Consider the following 19,415-nt stretch of genomic DNA (forward strand, 5'->3'; position numbering starts at 1 on the left):
CGGGCTATTTTGGCAAAGCTCGAACTCAGCTCGAATTTTATGCGGGCCGGGCTTTTTGGCTCGAGGTTAAGCCTGCGGGCCAAAAAGCCTATTCAAGCCTGTCCGGTGGTCGGGCCTGACAACGACTATTTCTCTTTTTGAGAATTCTCTTCAAATTACCATTCACAAATTGAATGGAAAAAATTATCTTGAGTGGTCTCAGTCTGTGCGGTCGGTGATCGACGGCAAACTCGGCTATTTGAACGGCGAAGTGAAATCGCCAGCCACTGATGATCCAAAGTACAGGCAGTGGCGTTCTGAAAATTCGATGGTTACCACTTGGTTGATCAACTCTATGGATCCGGTGGCTGGAAAAACATTCATGTTCCTGCCGACGGCTCACGATGTGTGGGAAGCTGTTAGGGAAACCTATTCAAATTTGGACAATCATGAACAACTATTTGAACTGAATACCTAAATGTGGAAGATGCAGCAAGGTGAACGTGAAGTAATAGCTTATTATAATGAGATGATGGTTGTTTGGTAGGAGTTGGATTTATTTGAAGAAGAATGGGAAAGTCCGATTGACAGTGTTCGGTACAAAAAGAAGATAGAAAGAGGCCGGGTTTTTGTCTTCTTGGCTGGTTTGAACAAAGAACTCGATGAGGTTCGAGGATGTATCTTAGGGCAAAAGCCCTTGCCTACTTAGATCACGGCGGCAAATGATGTTGAAGAATGTTAGTGAAACAAAAACAGAGAATGAAGGGTCCGCTCTTGTGGCCCGAGGTGCAGACTTAGACAAAGATAAACGAGGAGGAAAGCAGAGGCCTTGGTGTGATCATTGTAGAAAGCCATGGCATACTCGGGAAACCTGCTGGAAGCTGCACGGGAAACCGGCGGATTGGAAGAAAAAATCAGGCAGTGAGAACAAGTCAGGGGGAGATGTCCGCGCACTTCAAGTAAGCAACTCGGATCCAAGGCAGCAATCATCCTTAGAGTCTCTTCCTTTCACAAAGGAACAAATAGAGCACTTATATAAAGTCTTTCAATCTCAATCGTTAAGAAATTCTAACCCATCCTGTTCTCTAGCTTAGTCAGGTAATTTTTTCACTGTAGCCATTGCTTGTACCAAATCCAATGTCTCCTGGATATTAGATTCAAGTGCCATTGATCATGTGACCGGCACTTCGCAATTCTTTTCTTCATATACATCCTGTGCAGGGAATCAAAAGGTTAAGATTGCAGATGGTTCCTTTGCTACTGTTGTTGGGAAAGGAACTATATCTATTTCTCCTTCTCTAAACCTCAAAGATGTTCTGCATGTTCCTAACCTTTCATACAATCTCTTATCTTTTAGCATACTAACCCTTGATCATAATTGTCGAGTTAATTTTTGGTCTTCTGGTTGTGAATTTCAGGATTTAACCTCGGGAAGATGATTGGGGGTGCTAAACAGGATGGTGGTTTCTACCTCTTTAATAAATGATCGACCTTTGGAAGGCAAGACCGACTGACTTGTTTTAGATATGGCATTATCGATTAGGACATCCTAGCTTTCAATATTTAAAGCATCTATTTCCCAAGTTATTCATGAATAAAAATCATTCAGTTTTCAAGTGTGAATCTTGTGAATTAGCAAAACATCATCGTGCTGTTTTTCAGTCTCAACCATATAAAAAATCAAAACCATTTACCATGATTCACAGTGATGTTTGGCGTCCTTCTAGAGTAACAACTCTTTCTGGAAAACGTTGGTTCATTACTTTTATTGATGATCATACTAGGGTCACTTGGGTTTTCCTTTTGAAAGAGAAATCTGATGCTGAAACTGTGTTTAAAAATTTTTATAACATGGTTTAAACACAATTTCAGACCCAGATTAAAATTTTTCGAAGTGATAATGGAAAGGAATTTTTTAACAATGTGTCAGGGAATTTTTTTGCTGAGAAAGGAATTGTACACCAAAGTTTGTGTAATAATACACCTCAACAAAATGGGGTGGCTGAAAGGAAAAACAAACATCTCCTTGAAGTTGCTAGAGCTCTAAGTTTTAATACTAAGGTTCCTAAGTATCTTTGGGGAGAAGCCGTTTTAACAACCACTTATTTGATTAACAAACTGCCTACATGAATTTTGGATTTTAAAACACCCATACAGATTTTCATTGACTGTTTTCCAAACTCTCGGCTAATGACAAACATTCCCTTAAAAATTTTTGGAAGTGTGGCCTTTGTTCATAACCATGATCCTAAACGTTCAAAACTTGATCCAAAAGCACATAAATGTATTTTTGTAGGCTATCCCACTAATCAGAGAGGTTACAAATGCTTTGATCCAGTTTTGAAAAAGATGTTTGTGACTATGGATGTCACATTCTTTAAAGGAACCACGTACTATAGAAACTCCCATCTTCAGGGGGAGAGCAACACTAGTGAAGATGGTTTTTTAGATGGTTTTGATTTAATGTTTGAATTTGTCCATAATGATGTTCCTCACAACCAGTCACCGAAAGAAAGTGAGGCAGAAAATACAAAATTAGTGGAAACAAATGAATTAAATATTGAAAATGAACAACCTTCGGTGATGCCATCTCAAAATGAAAAAGATGAAACAACAGAGATGCGTACGAAACAGTATAAAGGCCTTGTATATTCAAGGGAGTATCTAGCACAGAAAAGGAGAGGCACTATTCTGCAGCATCAACAAGAATCTGATTTGAGGTTGGATCATGAAATTCATGATAATTCTCCAAAAATTCCTGAAAATATTCCTCCAGGTAATTCTAATACTTCCAGTCAACTTGATCTTCCCATTGCTCTTAGGAAAGGTGTTAGGTCTTGTACAAAAACATCCTCTGTCAAATTTTGTATCTTACAAAAATATTTCACCTTCATATTGTGCTTTTATTTCACAAGTGTCTAGTGTATCCATTCCTAACAGTATCCAGGAGGCTCTAAATGCACCTGAGTGGAAAGAAGCTGTTTTTGAGGAGATGAGAGCTTTGGAAAAGAACGCTACTTGGGAGAAAGTGGATCTGCCGGATGGAAAGACAGTTGTTGGTTGTAAATGGGTGTTCACTCTGAAGTACAACTCAGACGGATCCTTGGAGAGATACAAGGCTTGCCTAGTAGCTAAAGGCTTTACTCAGACATATGGAGTGGACTACTTTGAGACCTTTTCTCCACTGGCGAAGCTAAATACAGTTTGAGTACTCTTATCTGTTGTAGCTAATCTTGATTGGCCATTGAATCAACTGGATGTGAAGAATGCCTTTTTGAATGGAGACTTGGAAGAAGAAGTACATATGGAGAATGCGTGATACGGTAAATCCTACGTGCCTGTGGCATTACCAATTTGGCCACATTAACATATATCATATCACTAGGTTGGTAAAGGATGGTTCTTTGGATTTTCTAACTGTAGAAGATCTTCCAACCTATCAACCTTGCCTTTAGGGTAAGATGACAAAACGACCATTTATGTATGGGTAAGCTTGAAAGATCTACAGGCACACTTGACCTAATACATACCGATGTATGTGATCCAATGAATGTTATGACACATAACCAGCATGTTTATTTTATATCATTTACCGATGATTTTTCACGGTATGGTTACGTGTAGCTAATGAGACATAAGTCTGAATCCTTTGAAAAGTTCAAGGAGTTCAGACAAGAGGTCAAGAAATAGTTGGGGAGACAAATTAAGGCCCTTCGATCAGATCGAGGAGGCGAATATCTCTCCAACGAATTCAGGGACTACTTAAAGGAAAATGGGATTGTATCACAACTAGCTCCTCCTGCTACACCACAATTAAATGGTGTATCGGAGAGGAGATATCGGACTCTATTAGATATGGTCCGTTCACTTCTCATCCACTCAGAATTACCTATATCCTTTTGGGGTTACGCATTAGATACTGGGAAATATGTGCTGAACCGGGTTCCAACCAATTCCGTTCCTAAGACTCCATATGAGTTATGGACTGGTAAGAAACCTAGTGTAAGACACTTGAAGATCTGGGGTTGTCCGACGCATGTTAAAAGAACAAGTGTTGACAAATTGGAATCCAAGACCAGTCGTTGCCTATTTGTAGGTTACCCCAAAAGCTCTGTAGGTTATTTATTCTATGACCCAAAGGAGCAAAAGGTGTTTTGCAGTTGAAATGCCTATTTCTTGGAAGAAGAATACATCTTGGACAATCATCGTCAGGAAATAGTTATTGATGAGGAGAGCTCAGGGGTAGTGGGAGATGTCCCACAGGCTCTAAATAATAACCAATTTAGAAGGTTTACTCGGGTATCTAGGCCTCTAGTTCGTTACGGCTATGATCAAGAAAGTTACTTGATAGAAGCCATGAACATTGAGGAAGATCCCGTGAGTTATACGGAAGCTATGTTGGACATAGATTCCTTGAAGTGGGTAGATGCCATGAAAGCCGAGATGGACTCGATGGATACCAACATGGTCTGGACTCTTGTAGACTCACCCCCTGGGGTGAAAGCAATTGGTTGTAAATGGATCTACAAGAGGAAGAAGGGCCCTGATGGTAAGATTGAGACTTATAAAGCTTGTCTTGTGGCAAACAGATACACTCAGAAAGAGTGAATCGACTATGAGGAAACCTTTTCGGCGGCCATGTTCAAGTCCATTAGGATCCTACTAGCTGTAGCAACACTATGATTACGAGATTTGGCAAATGGATGTCAAAACCGCGTTCTTGAACTGAGATCTTACTAAAGATATCTACATGCAACAACCGCTAGGATTCATTGCTACAGGTCAGGAACACATGGTGTGTAAACTTAACCGATCCATTTATGGACTTAAGAAAGATTCTAGGATCTGCAACATCCGGTTTGACTCTACCGTCAAACAGTTTGACTTTAAGCAAAATCCGGATGAGCCTTGTGCTTACAGGAAAATAGTGGGAGATAAGGTTGCATTTTTGGTTCTGTATGTAGATGGAATTCTACTCATTGGGAATGATGTAGGAATGTTAACTACGGTGAATGTGTGGCTTTCACAGCAATTCTCCATGAATGATCTTGGAGAAGCCTTCTATATCTTGGACATTGACTCTATAGAGATAGATGAAGAGGAAAATAGGATTGTCCCGGTCTACTTACATTGACAAAATTGTCAAGAGATACAATATGAAGAACTTCAAGGAAGGAAATGTTCCTTTCAGGCACGGAGTCACTCTCTCCAAAGGTATGTCTCCCAAGATTCCCAAGGAGATTGAGGGCATGAGAGAGGTTCCCTATGCCTCAGCCATAGGGAGCATCATGTATGCCATGCTATGCACTCCTAGACATTGCTCAGGCAGTGAGTGTGGTAAGTAGGTACTAGTCAAACCCAGGATAGTTGTGAAAAACATACTCAAATACCTTCGAAGGACAAAAGAGTTTTGTCTGGTACTCGATGGTAGTTCACTATAGATCTTAGGGTATACCGATGCCGAATTCCAGTTAGACCCAGATGATAGAAAGTCTACATCTAGTTACATCTTCACGATGGGGTCCTGTACAGTTAGCTAGAAAAGCAGCAAACAGGGGTCCACTACAGATTTCACAACCGAGGCCAAGTACATTTCTGCAAGTGAAGCTACCAAGGAAGCCGTTTGGATGAAGTTTATTCAGGAGTTAGGAGTTGTCCCATCCAGCACATCACCCATTCCATTGTTGTGTGACAACACTAGAGCCATCGCTCAGGCTAAGGAGCCCCGAACCCACCCGAAGTCATAGCACATCGAGAGGAAGTACCACGTACTATGGGAGATTGTTGGTAGAGGGGACATCTAGATTCAGAAGGTAGCATTAGCGGAGAATGTTTCAGCCCCATTGACTAAGCCATTCACACAGAAAGTGTTTGAGAAACATGTGGAAAGTATGAAACTCCGGCTTGTACCCAATTGGACCTAAGTGCAAGTGGGAGTTGTTAGACAATATATGTCCTTGGTTCCAATTAGATTGATGTACTTTTAACATTTATCGTAAATGATTAATAGTACATAATTGATTCATGTTATTATGGTGTATTTCTATGTAATACCCTTAAACTAGACACTTATGAGACTCGTGTTAGTTTAGAACCTTCACAGTTGTTGGATAGACCTGGGGAGGTTTATCCTACCAAGATTGACACTAATGTGCTACCAAGTCGGTTGGGGTGGCTTGTTTTAGCTGCCAGGGTGAGACCTGAAGCACATGTGGTGTGGGTTTGTTTGAAACTCTGAACCAGACTATTTTCCAGTTATGCCTTGGACCTTGGAGACAAATGGGCATAATTGGAAAAGTACACCTAACCCCTAGACTCGACTATGGTGCTACACTAGGTGTTGGATTGGGCTATCTTTGATATGCCAATCAATGACATCCTTAGCGGGGGTCAAAACCTGACTATGTTGGGGCAGTTTGAGAATTCAACTGAATGGGTGATCATAGTGACAGAGTTAGGCCCTTTGTCAGACAAAGTGAATGATTAGGGAGTGCACTCTCTCTGATGGAAACTTAAACTGTCGGCAGTTGATTTCAAACTTGTTGAGATTTGTTTTGAAAAATATATTTGTATAGAGATATACATATATATTATGGTTTCACAAAATGTTTGCAAAAGGTTTTAATTCCCGGGATCCATGTGAGCAGAGAGTGCAACACTGCACCTTGTAGCTGAGGGAGAGGTCCTCTCTTGTCGGACAGTGTTTGATAGGCTGAGAGGTTTAGTGTAAGACCATTTAGGGTTTTTACCTGATGGACTAATCTCACTTAAGTCCATAGTCCTTGGGCCTTCATAAGGTGGCTGGACCCAAGGACCATTTAGTGTAAATGTTGGGCCTGCTAAGAGCCTATACTGATGGGCTCAGGGGTTCATTGTCTTCAATAGTGAATTCAGCCAGAACTTGTAACAGAGGCTACGCTGAACCCATATTGCTTTTGTGGAGATCAATGTTAGGGTCCCATGCTATATAAAGAGAGCCAAGCTAGCCAGCAAATTAAAGGGGAAGTGAGCCTAATAATTTAATGGGCCTAAAGCCCATTTCAAACTGGGTTAATCTGATTAATTAATTATGGGCGAATTTGAGATTAGATCTGCTTCTAGATCAACAAGAGATAAGATATGTCTTATCCACTTAAGAGTTTTAAACCAAATAAAGATTTGGATCAAAGAACCCTTTCCTGATAGGATTAGGAAACTGATCCAGAGAGAGGTTATAAATAGAGGGCGAAATCCTTCTATTAAACACTTCTGCTAAATCCAGTTCTTGTCTCTGTTCTTGCCGCCCTACCCAGTTCGATCTCCACTTTCTTGGATAGATCATGAATAGTTCTTGATTCTGGTTCTTGCTTGAAGAATCAGATTTGAAGTTGTGCTCACATCCCGTGCGTGATCCTTGTTAAAGGATTGCAATTCTTGCTGTAAAATTGCTTTGCTGATCCTGCTTCATCCTAAGCTATGTCATCTTCAGTGGAGGCAGGATTTGGTGGCCTCTTTGGGCGTGAACACCTATGTTGGGAGCTACGTTTGTGGATTTCGTATTAGGTGTATCCCTCCCTTTCTTTTGGTTACAGATCTGGTCTAGTTTGTTTTAAGAACGAACCTTGAAAAATGCAGTTTTTCTAAAACAGGAATATGATTTCCGGAAGGGAGAAAGAAATTTTTGAAATTTTGCCTAGTCACCCTGCATGGTTCGGCCATCCATATGATGAATCTCCCTTCCCTTCATCATCAACAAACATTACAAAATATCTATAGCCATTGTACGATTCAATTCTAATTGGACCCCGAACATCTGAATGAACTAACTCAAAAGGACTCAACATACGACTATCAACTCTAGGATTGAAGGAAACCCAGTGGTGTTTCCCATACTGACACGACTCACACTACAAAGATGACAGACTAGTCAGTGATGGAATAAGAAGCTTGAGAGCTTTAAGAGATGGATGGTCGAGTCTACAATGCCATGGAAGGGGAGTCAAGGAGGTTTGAAGCGCAACTGTAGAGCCTCCACCGTCAAGATAATACAATCCGCCAGCTTCATGCCCTCCACCAATCTTCTTCCCCGTCGTTAGATCCTGAAAAACACAAGATGAAGGGTAAAATGTGATAGAACAATTGAGAGACTTGGTTAGTTTGCTAACAAACATAAGATTAAAAGGAAACTTTGGAACATATAAGACAAAAGACAAAGGTAGAGATGCAGTGGTAACATTACCAACACTGTAGATGAGGGAAGTAGATCCATTTGCAAGGGTAACATTATTTGATGTAGAGGTTGGAGAAAGGGAGGAAAAAACACCTGGAGTCCCGGTCATGTGATTAGAGGCTCTAGAGTCAATTATCCAGGGTGAGGGTTTGGATGCTAGGCAAGCTATACCTGAATGAGCAAGGGTGGCAGTGTTCTGATGTACAGTGGCCTGAAGAAATCTCTCATACTCTTCTCTGGGAATACTCATCAATTTTTCATGCTGGCATAATATTCTTCAAGAGTCTAATTTCCTTGCTGCAAACTGAAATATTCTTGATAAAGCTGATAAACCCTTGTAGTGTTGTCTTCTCCCGAATAGAGTTTCTTCGCATGTTCCCAAATATCCCTTGCTGTATCCAAAAACATGAAGTTAACACAGATTTTTGGCTCCATACTGTTCCACAACAATGTCATGATCTGAGCATCCTCTTGCTCTCAATCACTAAACCCCGGGGATTCAACACTCAGTTTCTCCTTCCATTCATGTTTCACTTTCTTCTTGGCCTTGAGAAACATTTCCACCGACTTGGCCCACGGAACATAGTTTTCACTATTGAGTTTGATGGATGTCATTTGTACACTTAAAAAATCAGGAGATATCATCACACTCGATTTCTGGCCACCACTTGAATCACCAATCGATGCCATAGCACTCTACGAAGCTGGTCATGAAAACAAATTTCAGCTACTGCACTACTGTCCTACCTCCACACCAACACACTTAAAAGTCACCACTAGCCTGCCCTAGCATGCATTCGGCCACTGTGAACACCACTAATCTGCGCACCAGCAGATTTAAAAATGCCCAAAATCACTCTTGAAACTGCTCATTAGAGGGCAGGCCACAACCACTACACCCACTCGACCACCACAGCTGTCACATATAGTGACAGCAATCCTCACACAGACAAAACCTTGGATTTCTTGTTCACTCGAACTGCTGTAGTTGCCTACTGTCACCAGAACCAGAAATCTGGGTTACTTCACAGTCCTCCAACCCAGATTTCCCACACCATAAAAAAAGGTTGCTGCAGAACCCTTGCTGTCATGAAACCTTAGGTATTACCGCAGAAATAGAAACCCTAATATCACAAATTACTAGATGTTGCCGCAGGTACCTGGGTTCCTTCTTCTCTAACCCATATTTCTCACGCCCAGAAAAAAAAACGAAAATGAAGAAGGAGAAGACAGAAGATTGCAGTCGGCTTCTAATACTAGCGCTCTGATACCATAAAAGTGTTCAGCCGAACAGAGAAGAGAAGAGAGAGAAAGAGGAAAGAAGTAGAAGAAGAGGAAGAAGAGGGAGACAAAGTGTCGAACTGGTTAGTCTCTTCATCTAACCCAGTCGACCATATACTTGCATTTGAAATTATAAGATACAAAAGACTGAAATGCCCCTGCATGTGAGGAGACATACAGCCAACATAATACATAAAGTGAAAAGACGAAAATACCCTTTTCTAACTGACTCTAACAGTAATGAATTAACTTGTCTTAAAATAGCCATAAATACACAAACAGATAGGAACATGCATACACACACACACCCCCTGTAGAGGATTTAAACTCTACATTTCAAAAATGTAAAACAGTATCCTAATGCTTTGCAACCTTGTCTACTGTCTCTTGATGTCAACCCTCTTCTGGTTTCTGAGAGATGCTTATTACTTTTTTTTTTTTTTTCTCTTTCCTTCCTGGTAAATGCTGCTTTTTTCAGGGCTCTCCAGATCTTAAAGCAGCAAGAGAGGTTGCTGATTATCTTGGTACACATCACCATGAGTTCCATTTTACAGTTCAGGTAGTATCTTCTCTTTTCAATAGGCAAAATAAGATTGGAGTCATATTATAATATGGTACATTGCTTTCTCTCTTTATTATATCAGGAGGGCATAGATGCAATTGAAGAAATCATTTCCCACATTGAAACATATGATGTGACTACGGTCAGAGCCAGCACTCCCATGTTTCTGATGTCTCGAAAAATCAAATTCTTGGCAGTAAAGATGGTTCTTTCAGGGGAAGGTTCAGATGAAATTTTTGGAGGTAACTTGTATTTCCACAAGGCACCTAACAAGGAGGAGTTTCATCTGGAAACATGTCGGAAGGTACAGTACAAAGAATGCCTATTTTCCTTGTCATATATTGCATTGGAGCTGTATCTTTTTCTTTTTCATTGTTGAAGAATTTTTGTTGCTTTATTAATATGTATTGAAAGGTATTTCTTTTCTGTAAAAGACTATCATGAATCCAGAGATCACAGTGCATATAATACATTGTGAAGTTGCTGATTTCTGCTATGTTACAATTAATACTTCTAGTCAATATGGTAAAGTAATGGATTCTTTATTTTTTTGTCAGATTAAAGCTCTTCATCTGTATGATTGCCTAAGGGCGAATAAGTCGACTTCAGCTTGGGGTGTAGGGCTCGTGTACCCTTTCTAGATAAAGAACTTATCAATGTTGCCATGAATATTGATCCAGAGTGGAAAATGGTAATGAAAGAAGTAACATACTCCTGGAATTACAGGATTCTCTCCTTGTGAGATTGCAAAAGATCTCCTAATGAAAGCTTATTCTTTGACTAAAAGTCCATTTGGTTTCTTCTATGAGACATTGCTACTACTTCCTCATCATAGAAAGATTTTAGAGTGGTTTCTCCATGTAGAAAGGTGCTAAAGATGATGTTGCCTATGTAAGAATGCATTTATTTGGGTATTGGTAGGCTAAAAATGGTATCAATTAATCAGTGTTAATTCCCTTTATCTGGTTTCTTGTCAAAGAAATTATTATTATTATTCTATATTTGAAGACACCAGATACCAGGCTGCCCACCCAAGTGAGCATATGTTCTGGGGAATCACTAACCATGTAAACTGGCATCAGGATTAGTGGGTCCTGTTTTAAGTTTAATGGTTGAATGCTCTTCAGTATTCCTCTTTGAAGTTTAATGCGTCCTGTCACCTTTGCATTCCTGCAGATACAACAGAATACATAAGACTTATGATTATGCCAAATTTCCTGCAGTGATTGCCAGTCTTGTGTTGTTATCCAGATCATCTTCGCTTCCTTCTTTATGGATTAATTACGGAAAATTTTATCATAGACTGTAAGAAGTCAGACCGAAAAGACACGAAAAAACCCCCCTTCCCAAACAAACAAGGAATGAGACTACCCTGTGGTCCTCAAATCTCCAGCACCCCAAAACCAGATTTGACCAAAAGACACAGAATTAGGTGGCCAATGGTATGAGCTCCTCGATCTGGATACCAAGGCCTGTGCCTCAAAATGAGGCAGTTGCAAAGTTCCACCAGGGAATAGGGATCTTTCTCTTATCTGCCAAATGATGATCCAAGAATGTCCTTCAACCACATTTCTCCCTCATCTTTTTATTTTTATTATTTTTTCTCAAACTGTTTGAGGAGGGGGGGGGGTCAGTATAAGACCTGTCTACCCTGTGAAACAGGTCAGACCCCGAAACGGTTACCCTGAGTAATGTCCTTATATTGAAAGCTACATTGTGTAGGAGGGTAGGACTGAGCATTGTGGGGATCTGTATGAAGGACAGGAAGATGGCTCTCTCCGTGACAAGATAAAGCTCAGGCAGAAGAGAGTCGGGTGTGCTTATGGTTTCTAGAGGGTGAAGTGATACTTCATTCATATCCCTTTTTTCCTTGGTGAAATCCTGTATTTATAGGTTTGTATTTTTGTGTTGTGCCAGATAATAACTCCTAAGAGTTTGGGATTATCTTAATCTGCCGTCATATGGGTTGGTCAGGAGGTTTCCATGCATCCCCTTAGATGTCCCCTTTCCCGACACATGTCCTCGAGGATGTTGGCTACAATATCCTTTCCTCATCCCCTTTTGGCATTAACGTGCTTCAACTGTCTGCCATGTGGCTACCTGCTAGTTGCAGGTCTTGCGATTTGGGTGTCTAATGAGGCATTCTGTTGAACGGATAATGCTGAAATGCCTTTTTCACCTTACCAATCATAAGTTGCGATCTGTAGATTCAGTGCTTGCTGTTTGCTCCATGCAATGGGTCTTTTCTAATTCCTTGTTCCTACACATTGTTTTATAAACCTGTTAGTTATTATTATTATATTTTCACTTTATGACCATTGCAAATGCTTGTAGTATTGAGTGCTTGGAGGTCTGTTCCTATATTCCATTGGTGAACAAAACCAGTGAATTTGTGGAATTAATAATATGAATATATGATAACTAATTTTCCTATGAAACAATTACAGGTAAGACCTGATCTTGGTCGAATTGAGAAGTGGATATTACGCAATGCATTTGATGATGATAAAAACCCATATTTGCCGAAGGTTTGTAGCTTCTTAGTATTTTTATTATTTTTGTCCATTTTGGGCTTCTTACTATTGCTCTTTTTCTGGGTTTCAGCACATTCTTTACAGGCAAAAGGAGCAATTCAGTGATGGAGTTGGGTACAGCTGGATTGATGGCTTGAAAGACCATGCAAATAAACATGTATTTACACTCCTGACTTTTGAAATTACATTTTTTATCATGACTTGTTTATGTTTTATATCAAGTTCTTTTGGTGCAATAACTTCAGCCTTTCTTAATGGTACCCGTATCCAGGAGCTATTATCAACTGATGATGCATATGGTTTTTCTTTTTCATGACCAAGTTTCTGATGCAATGTTATTGAATGCAAGTTTTATTTATCCTGAAAATACTCCTACGACAAAGGAAGCATACTATTATAGGGCAATCTTTGAGAGATTCTTTCCGAAGGTAGCTTCCAGTGCTGTTTTTATTCCTATTGTCATTGTTTGTCACTTTGTTGTCAGCAGCTGTAAGATTGTAAAACATGCAATTAGACAGCCCTTACATGATAGCTCTAGCGCTACCAATACCCATTATTGGGTTCCCTGTAAAAAATGTAAAAAAAAAAAAAGAAAAAAATTATGCATCCTCAAGCTGAAGAGACTCCCTTTCACAACCTTATTATACCTCAATGGACATTAGTAATATCCCCCATCTCTCATCCACCCTCACTGTCAGGGACCTCCCTTAGCTCATATTCTCTGATAGTCTGATAGCTATAGAGACCAATAGTTGGAGACCCTTTGTCTTCGGTAGAAGCCTGTCTCTTGCAAATCACCCTGTGCCAACTGCTTCTTAATATGCAAGAATGTCCCATTATTATTGTGAGTAAATACTCCAACTGCTAATGAGCTGAAATTATCCAGAGAACAGCCACTTATCTTTTTTCCCCTTTTTAAACCTGTGGCTGAACTATGAGGAAATCTAATGATGGTGCTCCACTCCCTGATGATCGAATCTAACATAACACTTTTGAATATCTATAACACATGAACCTAATAGGTTACTTCAATGATAATCAGTTTCATCACTGCCTAATAGAGTCTCTTCTTGTTTTGAGATATTCTAGAGCTTCTTTCTTCCAAATATATAAAGGGTGCATGTAGTTGCATTAAAATGAAGGAAAATGAATTCTAAAGTGATATTCAGCAGGAAAACAAATGGTTTCACTAATTTTCCTGGTGTTGGATTGTAGGTTGGCAAAATAAACTTGGATGACATGAATGGGTGTCATGGACTTGAATTAAGAGGGTCAACCCCTTTCCAGAAAATGACTTTGAGGAAGATTAGGAGGAATGCCATTTTTCTTCAGCTACTAATTTTCTAAAAGCAGTTAGCTTTGGAAAGCCAATTATAGTTTTCCTCTGTTTTATGTCCAACCAAATGGAGACCAAGTACAACAGTAGAGTGGATATTCTTTGAACCATGCTCCTGGCACTGTGAATGGGGTTTGGAATACCAAACCCCAAGTCTTGTGAATCCTAAGTTCCTATTTGAACCAAAAGATGGATATTAGAGTATCTGAAAAGTGTTTCCAGATTGAGATGGGTAGAAGAATGATTCAATTCTTCATCAACAAGACGTAGCTACCAAACATTCTAGGATAAGCATCACACACCATTTCTCTTCTGTAACATCCCACAAGTATTGACTTTTTTTATGAACTACTAAGCGAGAAGTATGCGTCTTTGGTGGTGGAGGAATTTCCACAACTGCTTTTTAAGGCAACGTTCAAAGTATCAACTCTCAATATGAAATTTTAACATATTAAGAATTTTAAACAATTGATACCATTTTTTAACTTCTTTGATTTGACATTTCAATGTTGAAAATGTCATGTCATAAATTATCATTTAAAACTATTAATACCAATGAAATGCTAATATTATAGTGTGTCAGTGAGGTCAAAAGTTGATATGTATCGTATGATATGCACTGATACATTTCGATATTTTGAACCTTGTTTTAAGGAAAGGAGATAGAAAGTATTCTTTTTAGAAAGCAACGCAGTTTTCAAGGTCACTTAATCAACAATTCTTTTTATAAAAAAATTAGATGATTCTAACTTGTTTCTCTATTTGGTTTAGCAACTAGAGAACATTAGAAGTGTTCTGACATAAAAGAACCAAAACAGGTGTTTTAGAGATACAGACAGAATGAGTGTGTGTGTGTGTGTGTGAAATCAAAGAACATAAGAAAACAAGCATATAAAGGGATGGATCCTTTGCTATTTCTAATGTGACAAACATACAGAGGAGAGAATGTGCAGTTGTTTTGGTTGCATAATGGAGGGATAAAATGAAGTAGCAAAATCCTTTTTCTGGTCATAGTTAGACAAACAAATAAAGTGGGTAGAAAAAAGTGGGAAAAACTCATTTTATGGCTCTCTAAGCCAAAGTTGGTCTTTTACAATGCCCTTGTACTTCTTTTTACCTTGGCATGGTAAATATCCAAAGCACCTTAAAGACACAGGAAGGAGAGAAAATACCATTATGGGGTCCTAACTACTATCAGTATCTTTTAATGCTACAGTTATTATTCTTTATCGTTGTCATCACCATCATCATTAATTATTATTCTTAAGCTAGATTCTTTTGTTTCATTCCTTTTGTTTTCTGTGAGAACTTTTTGGTTGTTGAAATTACTGAACTTATCCTTCGTGAACCAACCGTTCCTGTTCTTTTTATGTGTATATGTTTGTCATCGAGATGGTAATTAATTTGAAATTTCTTGACAGAATGCTGCGAGATCAACTGTCCCAGGAGGTCCTAGCGTGGCATGCAGTACTGCCAAAGCAGTTGAATGGGATACTGCATGGTCTAAAAATCCAGATCCTTCTAGCCGTGCTGCACTTGGTGTTCATGCAGCTGTTTACGAGGAAAAAATGGGTTCACTTCCGGCAGTGAAAATTTTCAGTTCACTGAATGATTTCCTTGAGAAATTGCAGGAAGGCATTGTCATTGTCAAGGCGACTTCAACTGTTGTTTGATACGAGGATTCTACACATTTTCATAAAAAGCTTAGACTAGGGGTTTCGTTGCTGATAGGAAAGAAATGTGCTTGCATTGCGGTTTGGGTGAATGGGTACTTTGTTGGAATATAATTCTGGCTTACCATGTTCTTGAATTTCTAGGCTAAGGAAACGAATGAAGGCAATAATAGTGTGGGGCTTGCTTGACTGAACAAAAATTTGGCAATCGGCATGCTCATCTAATACAAGTCAGTCAGTCACCCCTAAGGCTGTGTTTGGTTTGAAGGAACCTTTCCCTACCTTTTCCTTCAAACTAAGCACAGCTTTGGGAAAATGTAATCAATCATTCTTTTGTTGAATTTATATTACCTGCTACTGTGGTCGCAGAACAATTCAACTAACCACCGTTTTGCAATTAATTCGACACATTGCATGTTTTTTTTTTTGTTTTTTCAAATGGTGGTTTGTTCATCACAATTCATTAGGGGGTTGCTGAATGTAATATTTTCCCGTGCGAGTATGTAACAAACTGCAATGTCAGTAACTGCATTTTGGAATCGATTAGGCAACAAAAAAGAAAAAACATTAGTGATTGGCTTCAGTGCTCACAAGACTGTATTTATACCGTTTGCATAGCTTTTTACAGCCATGCATGGGAAATATCTTCTTACTTGTATGTTTTTTTTTTACTAGTGAACATGTACGTGCATTTGCACGTGACAGTATCTCCAAAACAAAACTATTTAAAATTCATTGACAGTTTTTAAACAGTTATAAATGGGCAATTTTTAGAGTGAGTAAAGGATATATATGCCCTTTTTATGCCTGTTGTATGTTACTTAGATAAGGAGTAAAAATAACTAATAAAAATTTCAGAAAATGAGACTATTTACTCTTTTATGAGTAGTATAGATATAGATATAGATAGAGTTATTCCCAATGCAAGGCTGCATGGGACTGTACAAACGGTGTAAGATGTCTTGTGAGGACCAAATCCGATTTCAAAACATTACCCCCAGTGAATTGCGAAGATACCACTGGTCGAAACAAAAATGTGGTATGTGTTGAATTAATTGCAAATGGTGGTGCAGACGCTTTTCGCGGGGGGTGGACGGTGGTAAGACAAATAAAAGGGTTCTCATTTTTCAAAACTGAGCCAAACGAACTGCATGGGAATGGGAGGCCCATGTGTGTCACGGTTCAACCCAAAATCTTAGGACTGCTGGATTCCCTAGAGGCTCGTTGGGGGAATGGCTGGTCCGAGGATAATTGGAGATGTTGTTAGATGGGCCTAGTATAAAATTGCCTAATCGTTAATTGGGCTTCTACCCTACATTATGTATGCTATGCCAGCAACATGGAGTTTGGAGAGTGGAGACAATCCGCACCAATCACCTATCTATCATTACCCTCAAAGCACAGGATGCCTATCTGTAATTTACTCTTAGTATTATAATTAAATATAATGATATTTTTTTCTTTATTTTCTATATTTTCATTTTAATTTTCTAGTTGGTATGGAATACAAAATGAGTAACGGTTCTATCCACCAATATTCATTGATATTATCAACCTCATATGGATCAATGGGATTTTTTTTGGTAGAAGATTATTATGAACCGATACAAGATGATATGGAGTTATGGACCAGCATGGGTGGAATGGAATTACATAGATACTATAGTTATGGACTGGCATCATAGGAATTGCCTAAAAATAATTCAGTGTCGATGTGTTACACCCAAAGATTATTTGAAAGTGTTTTTGTTCTTTTTTTTTTCTTTTTTTAAGTAGGATTCAATCCCGATGAACTCATCTAAAGACCTTATTAGCAGGTCTAGAATTTTTTTTTTCTTTTTTCTTATGAGCTGATCCAGCTAGTGCTTTGATAAACATTGTGTTTGTACTTTACAAGATGAGCAATTTTGCACTTTACATATTTGTGTCTGTACTCCTTCCAAACTGAGCAATTTTGTAAAATGGATAACAACATTTTTTTGTTGTGCATGAACCAAGGCCATGGTGTTTTGAAATCCACTATAACAACAAAATAAATGAAAGAAATCTCATATATAATGTTATTTTTACCCGGCCCTAATAAAAAGCCTCAAGAGTTCATAATCATCTAAGCCTTTATCTATATCACTATACGGGTCAGCTACATGAATCCTGCTTTGTCATTCTGTTCTGTTTAGTGCCATCTCCATTGTTAAACTATGGATATTCAAATAATTTCTTATTACATTTACCTGAATTTTGTTAGTTTGCCTCAGATTCTTCTAGCCCCTTGAACTTGTAATAGATTCTTTCATCTAATAGCTGTTGTAAATGATTTTCTATTCACATGATCAAATCATTTTCAAATTGTCAACCAAAAAAAGGGACCAAATCATCTCAATCTATTTTCTCTTATTTTACCACCTATTAAAACTACAGGTGGCAATTTATCAACCCAACCCACTAACCCACCCAACTCAACTATTAATTGATGGGTTAGGTTGTATCCATTTAATTTGGGTCATTAGCAGAACCCAGGAAAGAAAAATTTAATGGTTTGGGTGGGTTGAGTTATGGTTGCCCAATGGATAACCATTAACTCGAAACGATAAATTGTTTATAATAAAATTTAATGCTTGAAAATTAAAAATGAATGGAATTTTTTTATTTGTATTCTCACTTTCTAGCCCAAAAGAATTAAAATAAATAGCTCAATGCCACCCCTTTTTCTTTCTCGCCCTCTATGTTCTCTTATTTTCATTTCTCTTCCCTTCTCTCTTACATGTAAGGGTGATCATTCTTGGCTAGACCCAACCCACAAATTTCTGGGTCTGGGCCCAGAATTTTGTGTGTAGGCCCAGGCCCATATCAAGCTTGAAAAATTCAAACCGAGCTTGGGCCTAATACTTCAAGCTTGGCCCAACGCACAATATACTTATTTTTATATATAATAAAAAAATAAGTATATATGTTATAATATATTTTATATATTATATATACAAGAATATTTTATTTTATATTAAATGTTTGTTATTTTATATAAAATATAAAAGTTTTAAAGTTTTATTTTAACAAATAAATAAATATTTATGAATTGAAATGTGTCAACAAATGTGTTAACAAATGAATCAATTCAAGTATGATAATTGTCCTACTAAATAAGCCTTTATATAGATGAAGGAAAAGCCTTCATTCTCATTCCCTAAGCAATGGTTGCACTAACTATTTAGTGTTGTTTGAAGGAAGGTTAAATCCATCATATGGATGGTCGAACCATGCTATATGGCTGGGCGAAATTTTCTTGCAACCTTCCGGGAATTGTATTCCCAATTTTAGAAAAAGTGCATTTTTCTAAGATCGTTCTTGCATTGAAACTGGATCAAATTTGAAACCAAAAGAAATTGAGAAATATACTTGATACGGATTCCACAAATGTAGCTCCCAAAGTGATAGTTCATGCCAAAAGAGAGTTTCAAAACCAACTTCCACTAAAAATGGTGCAACTTGAATTGAAGCCAGTTCAACAATACATTTTTCAATAAAACTGTGATCTAACACCTTGGATCGAACAAGGGAGGTGAGCACGAATTGGTTGTGATATTTTCTTGCAAAAACCAGAAGTCAAAACTGATCAATATCAGTCCAAGAACTAGAAGTCGAATTTAGGTTTCTAGGGTGGCAAGAACAAAGAGAGAGAACTAAGAGCAGAGTTATCTAGAGTAGATTTCGATCTCCTCTTTTCTTAGCCTTAAGGATCACCACTCCTAATCAAGTAAAGATGTTACTATTCCAAATCTTTATTTGGATTTGGACTCTTAAAGTGGATAAGACTTATCCTCTTATCCTAATGGCTGTTCTAGAC

The 19,415-nt window shown here is 38.4% G+C and overlaps 1 protein-coding gene across 6 annotated transcripts in view; it reads left to right on the plus strand.

Annotated features, from left to right (window-relative positions):
- The window catches only part of LOC148876775 (asparagine synthetase [glutamine-hydrolyzing] 3-like), a 56,659-nt gene extending 40,646 nt beyond the window's left edge, over positions 1-16,013 (plus strand). For 3 of the 6 annotated variants that reach the window (XM_088969196.1, XM_088969203.1, XM_088969231.1), the window contains 5 exons: positions 9,948-10,028; positions 10,114-10,335; positions 12,479-12,559; positions 12,636-12,722; positions 15,323-16,013. In XM_088969196.1, the coding sequence (XP_088825322.1) occupies positions 9,948-10,028; positions 10,114-10,335; positions 12,479-12,559; positions 12,636-12,722; positions 15,323-15,574 (723 nt within the window). In that variant the 3' untranslated portion in view covers positions 15,575-16,013. Of the gene's footprint in view, positions 1-1,397; positions 1,480-9,947; positions 10,029-10,113; positions 10,336-12,478; positions 12,560-12,635; positions 12,723-12,836; positions 12,963-15,322 lie in introns of those variants that run through there. The other 3 variants (XM_088969223.1, XM_088969213.1, XM_088969238.1) reach the window with 2 other exon arrangements.
- Positions 16,014-19,415: the final 3,402 nt, after the last annotated feature.

This window comes from Nelumbo lutea, chromosome 1, assembly GCF_056320005.1.
Source record: "Nelumbo lutea isolate HS-2025 chromosome 1, American lotus-T2T, whole genome shotgun sequence".
NCBI classification, from domain to species: domain Eukaryota; kingdom Viridiplantae; phylum Streptophyta; class Magnoliopsida; order Proteales; family Nelumbonaceae; genus Nelumbo; species Nelumbo lutea.